We start from the raw sequence: 10,598 nt of genomic DNA on the forward strand, positions 1-10,598 counted from the left end.
ACTGAATGTTAAATCAAAAAGCATGAAAGAGGGAGCTCTTCTTAATATTTTGACACCAAAATCATGTCGATACACCTTACCGACTGCGAGTAAAGCCACTCAGGCTTTAACTTGACAGACTGTACATATTCTCAGATGAACGCGGTTTTTCATCAGCACCCACGGACTAAGTTAAGTGTCAGATGAAATATAGTAAAGATATTATGAATTAATTTAATAAGATATTCGAAATATTGTGCGATGATTTAGTTACTAGTAGGTAAAACTTATTATTAATTGATTTCTACGTAAACTTAAATAACATAAGTAATTTCTAAACAAAAATAAGAAATATAAAATCAGTGAAAATTTATTAAATAAGACTTCACTAGAAAAAGTCATTACATGATTAAGAAGTTGTAAAAGTTAAGAATGATAGTTTTACAATTATGCGACGATCGAAAAACAATAAATAAACATATACAATAATAATAATTCCACGGTTGTTAGCTTAAATATTATAACATATTTGTGAGAATTTCATTTGATGATTTACTGTAAAATTTCAAGGATATAAAGATGTTCTTTGGTTATCCAAAAAAACAAAAAATTAACAATTTTTTAATAATGAAAAATAATTTAAAGGTTTAGTGTTTATGAACATTTTCATTAATAACTTCTTTCTAGCACTAGCGGCCTTTTTGATGTAAGTCCTTGGAATCTAAATATAAGGTTAAATTTTCTGTCCGTTGCTTATTAACCATCACTTAACATTTACTTGCATTTACTTCAAAGACGTTTTAATCGAGAATTAGGTTAAGGCACGAGATAAGATAAAATGATTGAAACAAAAGAGAAAATGATAATCTCAATCATGAGATTGGTTCTCGAACGACTGAGATTGAGCGAGATAACCGAGCAGCTTGTATGGTTCTGCATCACTATCTCTTACACTGATCGTTTTCCGCAACGGATTCCAGTTGCCCCTGGGCGTATGTCAAGACGGGCATTGGATCAACACCATAGAAGTACCGAAGATAGTAATAGAACACTTCTAGAGCCACATTGTGTCTCTCTCTATGTACCCGTAGCGTGCATACTTTAATCATCCACTGAGAACAATGTCTAAGTGCTTTTGGTTCTTGCGTGCGCGCTCGGCAGTTGGTATTGTACGCAGGTACATTCATGACGCGTTCGCAATAAACTAAGGTGTCTATAACGCTGTCTTGACAGGCAAAAAGAAATTCCTCAGTCTCCGATCTCAATCCAGCAGATTTGAGAAACATATTGGACAGACCCATCGATAAATCTTCTCTACGTAAAATTGGCTTAGAATTTACCATGAATGGACTTGTCAGCATGTTCCCTTAGTAGCAGCTTATGTTCTGCTTCCTGTGCACGACTTTTGAGCACCAAAATTTGTAGTAATTCTAGGCCATGTGTATTTCCCCTAGAATTACATAGGAGATCAAGCTCCTCTGTGGTCCATTTTGAAGCACGGTGTAGAAACGTCAAAGCATTGAAAACTTCATGTTGCTGTGCGAGTTGCATTAGGGAACTGTGCTTTTTAAAACTGAGAAGGCTGTAGCCAGAAACGTTCTTCGATGAAGACACTCCAAACTCAGAGAAGCTCTACCCTTTTTATCTCGAAGGAGGCATATATGAGTTTGCGGAAGATCTAGGATGATGACTTCGATGGATGGTCGTCATCTTGCGTGTGCTTCAGTCAAGTTGCTTCAACTCATAGGCATTCCATTTTACTACACCAAATGTGTAGAGCAGTATAGAAAAGGTCAGAATATTGGTCGCCTGGATCTTATTCTCTACCCAGATAATTCGGAAGCCCAAATTTTTCTGCGAATTCGTCGATACCTTTTTCAAAGCCTGGTTTTAACACACGCACTTCTTCTGTTTTGTTTGCGTTATTCCAAGGTGTGCATATGCTTCTTTATTATCAAGATATATTTTCACCTATGATCGTCACGCGATCATGTATTATAGTCTTCCATTGTGTAGATGGACGCAGGCACACTTGTCCAGTCCAAAGCTCAATCCCATTGCTTCATAGTGCCTATTTACCGTCGCCACAAGGATTTCAAGGTTCTCTTTTGAAGAAGCAAAGAGTTAAAGGCTGCCTATGTATAAAACGTGGATGACCTTAAATTCTCTTCTGTTCGGCGAGCCACAGAGGTATCCAGAGCTTTTGCCTCAGAGCGCAATAGATAGAGGAAAGAGGTATATATGCAGAAATGTATTGGACTTGAGAGTCTCCTCAGAAGACCCCCTCTTATATCTGACATAGCTGGTAGTCACTTGTCTTTTGTCAGAAGTTATGGCAAATCTTGCCCGTCATAAGTGCATAAGCTCTTCCATACATCTCACTGTTTTGGGATGCACCTTCAGGCACTCAAGGAGCTTGATCAGCAGTTCATGGTTCGTGTTATCGAAGGCTTTTAGGTAGTCAATTCAAGCCTTGACGAGATTACGTCGATGATTGATTTTTCGCCATATCTCTACATTATTATTATTGCGTTTCTTTTTTTAAACTTGTTCTCTTGTTAACTCTTTTTTTTATCATATCCGCTAACTCATCCAAGTGACTGATGAGATGAGGATGTTAGAAGTTAATTTAATACGATGTTTGAAATTTTGGCGATGATGTTGTAGGTACAAAATCAGGAGATACTTGTGTCCTGTTTATCTACAATTTGCCTGAATACGAACACACAACTTCATACGGACATAAGGCTGGTCTGCGTAAGATTGAGAACAAATGGTCAAAACAATCCTACTGAAAATTCCTATATAAGTTCCTACATAGGATCCTATATGTTTCACCTAAAGGTGCCACCTATCGGTAAGCACATAGGATATTATATAGGTGCCTCTATAGGACACTTCCTAATATGGTACTTATTGGTACCTAACTGATGGTACCTAACTACTGATACCTCATGGTACCTAATGATACGTAAGACTCTAGGTGCTCATGGAGGACCAAAAAAACTTCTGCGCAGCCGTAGGTGCCATAGAGTAGTACTGTGCATCTATATATGGTATCATGCAGAAACATATACAGGATCCTATGTAGGATCCTATATAGGATCCTAGATTCCTATATAGGAATCTACATATTAATTTTCAGTAGAGAAAGTTCCTAAGTATCTTTTAAAACTCTTCCGATTTGTAGACAGAAACCTACCAGCACAGTCGTAGCTTCGTAAAAGAAAATTAATTCTTAAGATTCCTGTGTACAGAACATTCGAGCTTCAAAGTTCATTTATAGTAGGAGGTGCCCACCAATGAAACAAACTAACAGCCAATATTAGAAATGGAACTTTTCTGTTATATTTAAAAAATCTCTTTTTCAAATATATGTACAATACTTTTTACCCAAATCTATTAATTACTCTCTATACTTCGTTAGACGAAAGAACCAAATTCTGAAAATACGAAATTTCGTTCGCTGCTAAGAGAACTAAGGTTATAACAAATTTGAGAAAGCGCTTGGGTTATTCTATTTGAAAAAATGGTGTCTCCCTTCAACAGTGATTGGCTGTAGGCTGAAGAAAATAATTAGTCGACGCTTTCCTTTAAAAAATACCTATGCGGCCTATTTAATTCTCTCGTTAAACAGAACATAATAAACTCTTATCTTTCATTCTCCACCAGTTTATCGTCGAATTTTACTTTTATGCATATGAAATTTTTTATTTCTATTTCTTATGCACACATATATTTTCTCGTTGTTTTGAATTTATAAAGCACAAGATCCTGTAACAACTCAAAGTTCGTAAATGTGTAATAATCTTCTTCTTCTTCTTTATTTATAATGTGTCCCCTAAGGGTTTATATGACTTCCATTTCTTACAATCTTTCCGTTTAAATCTATATATTTTTACAATCTTATCCTTTCTCTATATACAATTATTTACAACTATTTACATAAAGTCTTATATCTAGTTCCCTATTTCTATTTCCTGCGATAGCGCAATTTAGGACTTATTAGCGAGCGAGTGAGCGAGCGAATGAAAGCGAGAGTGCAAGCGAGAGAGAGATAGAGAGAGAGCATGAGAACGCAAGCGCATCTTAGTCTACTTAACTTTTACTTTACCATTACTTACAATTTTCACGCTTCTAATCTAAGCGACTTCCGTTTCCTTTTTCTTTCACTTTTTTATACCTCCATTTACCTTTTTCACGTGCATTCTTTCATTCTCTCTCATTCGCTTCTCTAGCACCCTCTAACTTCTTCATCCATTTTTCTCCTAATCCATCTTCCCCTAGAATCTTAACCACATTTTCATGCCAGCTTCCTTGATCTTCCATTCATCTCCTACATTCTTCCCATACATGCTCCCATGTTTCCTCCTCCCATTCACATATTCTACACTTTCTTTTATCTTCTTTTTCCCAGTACTTCCCCTCCCTTACCTCGTTTCCCAGTCGAAAAATTGCTATTCTGGTCCACCTTCTCTCTCCCTATCCCTTTTCTAAATACTTTGGTACCCCTTCCTTTTTTATCCTCTTATACCATTTATTGTATTTTGATTACTCAATCGCCCACATCTTTCTATTAATTGTCTTTCCCTCTCCCTTTCTTTCCAATTCTTCATAGTTTACTCCAATCCCGTCTTCTATTACTTTATCATTAAAGAACTCCCTCCTTTCTTCTTCATAATTCTCGTTATTTCGATCGCCCTCCCTCTCCTCTCTTCTACCTCCATCAAACACTTTCTCGCCAACTCCCCTCCCTTTCCCTCCCTCAGCTTTGTCTCAAATTTCCATGCCATCTTTCCCGCTCTAATACTTGACTTATCCCTTTGCGCTTCTTCTCTCACCATATATCCTGGCGTCCTCCAGTCTGCCCCTAGTGTCCACCTTATATACCTTTCTTGTAAACTCTCAATATCTTTCCTTTCTTTCCATCCCCATATCTCTGCTCCATAACCTAATACCAGCCATACCAGCGTATCAAGTAACCACATTCTCCTTCTCCAATTTTTTTTAACCTTCTTTTTCCTATTCCCCATATCTGTTTCATTACCCCTGCTGCTTTTTTTATCCTTTCTCTTCCATGAGCTGTATGATCACCATTCGTTTGCAAGATATATCCCAAATATTTATACTCTTTGACTTCTTCTAACTTTATTCCTTTCCATCTCCCTATCCCTTCTTTCTTCCTTCCCCCTCCTTTTCTAAACCTCATTATCTTTGTCTTTTCTACATTTATATTCAGCTTTTTTCCATCAAAGTCTTTCTCTAACCCTGTAATTAATCCCGCCACCCACTCATCATCCTCCGCCATCAGCACTATGTCGTCTGAGTTTCTTAGTGAATATATCTAATCATCCCCTATCCTAACTTCTCCCCAACCTTTTCTCCTCATTTCTTCTTCCAAGCCTGATATTAATAAATTAAATAAAAGTGGGCTCAGAGGACATCCTTGTCTCACGCCTCTCACCAACCAGAAACTATCTCCTACTTGTTCTCCTATCTTTACCCTGCTTTTTGTCTCGCTAAAAATTTCTGACACCCTCTTTATTATTCCCTCTCTTATCCCCTCTTTTACCATAACTTTTTCTATTTCTCCTTGGTTTAATGAGTCAAACTCCGCCTTTAAGTCCACGATCATTGCTATCATTGCCCCTTTTTCCCTTTTAATTCTCTTATCTACTAGATAGTTCAGAACATATATGTTATCCATTACCCCCATTCCTTTTCTAAACCCTGTCTGATTCTGTGACTCGAACTTTTTTCTTCAACTTCTATCTTTAATCTCTCCGACAAAATAGTTACATATACTTCATACAGTGTTGGCATCAACGTTACCCACCTATAATCTTCAACCTCCTCTCCCTTGCCTTTTTTTACTATTGATATAACTATTCCTTCTTTCCATAACTCTGGCCACCCCTCTCCTCTCTATACTCTATTACACATTATCCATGCCCTTTCCTCTAGTTCCTCCCCTCCATATTTCTATACTTTATTTGGAATCTCATCTGTACCAGGTGCCTTTCTATCCTTCATTATTACTAAAACTTTAACTATTTCTTCCCTTGAAATTTCCTCTTCCTCGTCTCTTTCTCTGCCATATTTTTCTGCCCTTACAACTTTTCACTCTACCAAAAAATATTTCTTCCATTCTATCATTTCAGTATCTTGGTTTATTCCCTTTTTTTCTCTATTTACTACCTTCCATACCTCTTCTTTCGTCCTAGCTTTCTCCGCCTCTTCCTCAAACCTTTAATTCTCTTCCTCTTTCTTTTGATAACATAACTCAGTATACTCTTTCTTTTTTTCCTATATTCTTCCCCATTACTTTTTTCTTTTCCCCACTTTCTTAATTCCTTTCTGACCTCATTTTTTTCTCTTTGCAGTCCTCATTCCACTCACTTCTATTTCCCCCTTTACTAACTTAATTATTGTTTGTGCACTCTAATCCTATTTTTATTTCTCCTATCATTTTTCCCATCTCCTCGTCCACATTTCTCTCTCCCATTTTGATATTTCTTATTTTTTCTCTAAACTATTATTTTCCTTCCCTTGACCAATCCCCTTTTCCCACACTTTTTACATTTGCTCCCCTTTTACTCATATTGCTATTCCTTTTTTGTCCCTCTCATGTCCCTATCAAGGGAAAGTGATCCGAATCAATATATTCTTCTACCTCTAGTTTCTTAACCTTCTCTCTTACCTCATCATCCACTATCATGTAATCAATTACCATTCCCCTTTTACTTCCTGAGCGTGTAAATTCTCCTTTTTCATACCCTTCTATATTCTCGTTTAAGATACACCATCCCAACTCCTCCAAGCTCTTCAGCAACTTTTTTCCCTCCCCATTTAGTACCTTATCTTTGGATTTTCTTCCTCTCTCTTCTCCTCATTCCCTTCCTTCTCTGTCTCCTGTTCTCGCATTGAAATCACCACCTATTATCATCCTAATCTCTTCTTTATTTTCTTCGATCAATTATTTAATCTCCTCTGCTTTTTCTGCATATCACCGTTCACATAAATCCCCGCTACCTTCCACTTCTCTCCTCCCATCATAGCCTCTTCTACTATTACTCCTTCTTTTTGTTCATTTCTTTCTTATCTTTCCCTGTTATACATTCATTTCTTACTCCCATCACCATTCCTCTCATTGCTCTGCCCTTTTTATTCTTTCTCTTTGCATTTTGCACTTGCCATTTGTAACCTCTTGGTAACGTTCCCCTTATTCTTTTCCATCACTTTCCATCTAACCACGTCTCCATCATTATGACTACAACCCATTGTCTCAAATTTCTCATAAACTCCTTATCCTTTCTCTCTAATCCTGCTATATTCCAGTAACAAATCTTCCATTCTTCACTACTTTCGTTTCCCATCCTTTTTTCCTCTTACTATTTCTTATTTTCCTATCTCCCGTTCCTTCCTCTTCTAGTTTCCCTGCACCTCATTTCTTACTATCTCTTCCCTTTCTTCATCCCAATCCCACCATGCTCCATATATTTCAATTCTGTCACACTTAACCCATGTTCTCTTTCTCTTTTTTTCCTCTTCCGCTATTTTCCTTAATTTATACTGCATCTTCCTTTCTACCCATGTCAAATCATCCTCTATTCTCTCCGGACTACCATATAATAACCTTTTCTGTGTCATCACCTCCCTCTTATGTTCCCATTTCTTTAGTTTCACCAGTACCATTATCTCCCCTCTTCTCACTTCCCTTCCTGTATTTCGCATTTCCTCTATCTCTACCTTAGCATCAATCCTTTTTAGTACGTCGTCCACCCCTTCCTTCAGCTCCATCCCCTCTAATCTTATACCCTTTATCACTATGCTTCATTTTCTTTCTTCCCTCTCTTTTCTTTCTATTTTTGTTCTATGTTTTTCAGCTTTTCCATCTCTTTATTCCCACGCTCGCTCCCACCGCAATTCCCGTTCGAGCTTTCAAGTTTCTTCATCCTACCTCTTATCTCCTCGACCTTTGTATTATTAACTTCTTCCTGCTTCTCTAGTTTTTGCTACAATGACTCCATCCTCTTTTCTAACTTTTCCTGGATTTCTTCCCATTTTTCTATTTCTTTCTTAACTTCAGCCATTTCCCGCCTAAGTTCCTTCTTTAATTGCTCTCCCCTTCTCTCCTGCTTTTCTTCATAAATCCCCATTACCTATATCATCACTTCTCTAATTTCCTTTAGCCTTTCTTCTTTCATCGACACTTCATTTTCATCTCCGCTACCGTCAGCACCCTCCCTGTTATCGCTTTTCCCTACTAAACTCTGCTTTTCCGGCGGCGATCTAAACATTTTCTGGTATTTTAGACTAGCCCCGATATCTTCCTTCTCTTCAATGCTTTCCCTCTCCCTCTCTCTTCCTTTTAATAAATGCTTCTATTGACCCTACGCTTTTTGCTCTTAATCTTTCCTTTTCTATAGTTTTTTTATACTTCCCCCTTGCCTTCCTTTCTTTTATCTCTTCATTCGGCGTACTGAACACTTCCTGCTCTAACTCTATTTTTTCCGCTACTACCAAACCATTAACACAGTCTTCCCATCCTGTCACAAATCTCCAAACAAACTTCCACACAAATCCGTCTCCATTCTCCAAAATATCTACTCCCCTTTGTCTAACTGAATTTTTATTTTCAGCGGGTTATTCGGAGGATTCGGACTATACGTCAGATTTGAACTACCCAGTAGGTGGACAAGGCGCAAACAGTTCTGCATCGCAATTTAGAACCGCAGCCAACCAGCTAGCAACGCCTCAACGATCGCTCGAAACTTCTAGAGAGAACAGCTACGAGAGAGATGATCATCAGGTATCTAAATTTGAATAATCTTTTCAATTATAGCATAAAAGTTTTTGAGCTTCTACAGGCAAATAATTTACACTTGAGGAATTACTGAATTTTTTATGAAGTAGCGGATATGAAAATAATCAGTAATAGTTATAACCAAATTCTTTATTAATAATGTATAACTTTTTCCATACGAATTGAAAATAATTCTAAAGGAATTTCTAAACAGGGAAATAATTTTCTTAGCTCTCTAATGAAAAACATCTCTGGTTTCGGATCTTTTAAGGTCGCCACAGATAACTTACGTTATATGTATATTTTTATTATTAGACATTATATTAAAGTTTTTACATGGAAACACCTAGAAAGCAAAGCGTTTATATGTTTTCAGGCTCGCTGAGTCCAAATGTAAAGATCATTTAACTCAGCGAGGTCGCATTCCATTCATATCCTCGCCGAGTCAAATGACCTCTAATTTTGGACTCAGCGACTCTGAAAACATATAACCGCTTAGCTTTCTGGGTGTTTCCATGAATGTTCCAACTTTCATAATTTTTTTGAGGTGAGGAACGAAATGCGACCTGCACATGTGTGTGTGTGTGCGTACTTCTAGCAACAGAAGTGTTCATTTTTAGTTCCACTAGTTTGGTCTCCTTATGTTTATTCTCCATAAGTTTAATTCTGATATCATGTGACAGTAACATTGACAACGGCATCAAGTATTAACCTGAAATTAAAAATAATAATTCTATAGTATAGAATAGAATAGAATATATTGGAGTCTTTATATATAAGAAACACAATAATGAACAATATTAAAACTGCGTCTGTAAGCGCTATTGTTATTGCTCAAAAGAAGAAAGTAATTTATTTTTTAAATAAAAAAGTGTATTTTCACAGCTGAATTTTGAACAAGGGGGAAACTTCAAATTGATGTTATGACCGATTTCCATTTCCAGTTATGCAGAGGTGTGAGTTAGTGTAAGAGAATAGATTGGTCTTTAAAAATATCGTGTTACGATGAGAATAAAGGGATAAGTAGTTATAAGGGAGTGTGGGTCCTTCACTCATGTACGTAATTTTTGCAAATTCACACAAACTTTCTCCTGAAGATCATCTTTTTAGGTATAAATTTTATTATTTGGTTAAAAATTTAAGAATTTCTTCAAAAGGTTATCCCTTTCGGTTGCAAATGAAATTATTCTGTAAAAAATGCAGCTTATTGAATTAAAAATTCAACTATTTTCGTAGAACATTAACCTTTCGTTCAAAATTCTAATTTTCTTGCAGATAAAGTCGACTGAGATCTTTTTTGGATGAAAACTATTTCTTCTGAAAATTTGTCTTTTTTAATTAAAAGATCTTATTTTATATTATAAATATTGCATCTTTCTCAGATAAAACGGTAACTTTTTTGTTAAAAACTAAACTATTTCCTAGAAAATTTACTTTTTGGTTATAATTTCCATTTTTGTCTTGAAAAGTCAATTAAAATCTTTTTCGATGAAAATTCAACCCTTTTCTTGGAAATTTGTCTTTTGGATTTCAAAATTCACCTGTCTTAGTACAATTTTACTTTTTCTTAGACATAACAGCAACTGTTTGGTTTAAACTTTACCATTCTTGTTAAAAATTCATGCTTTTTGTCTAAATATTCGACTTCGTAGCAGAAAGTTAACTTATTATTTACAATTCTTAGTTGGGTCATGGAGAATGAACTGAAATATTTTTAATTCATCGGTTTTAAAACACATTTTATCTTTCTTAAATACAAATGTAAGTTTTTGGTTGAAAATTATATAATTTTGTGGAAAAATCATCGTTTTTA

The 10,598-nt window shown here is 36.1% G+C and overlaps 1 protein-coding gene across 1 annotated transcript in view; it reads left to right on the top strand.

Annotated features, from left to right (window-relative positions):
* The first annotated feature begins 1,665 nt into the window (after window positions 1-1,665).
* LOC117178648 overlaps window positions 1,666-10,598 on the top strand; it is a 34,067-nt gene continuing 25,134 nt past the window's right edge. Inside the window, exons 1-2 of the mRNA XM_033370072.1 lie at window positions 1,666-1,771; window positions 8,622-8,791. Coding sequence (XP_033225963.1) covers window positions 1,666-1,771; window positions 8,622-8,791 — 276 coding nt within the window. The remainder of the gene's footprint in view (window positions 1,772-8,621; window positions 8,792-10,598) is intronic.

The sequence above is a fragment of the Belonocnema kinseyi genome, chromosome 8 (genome assembly GCF_010883055.1).
Source record: "Belonocnema kinseyi isolate 2016_QV_RU_SX_M_011 chromosome 8, B_treatae_v1, whole genome shotgun sequence".
NCBI lineage: Eukaryota > Metazoa > Arthropoda > Insecta > Hymenoptera > Cynipidae > Belonocnema > Belonocnema kinseyi.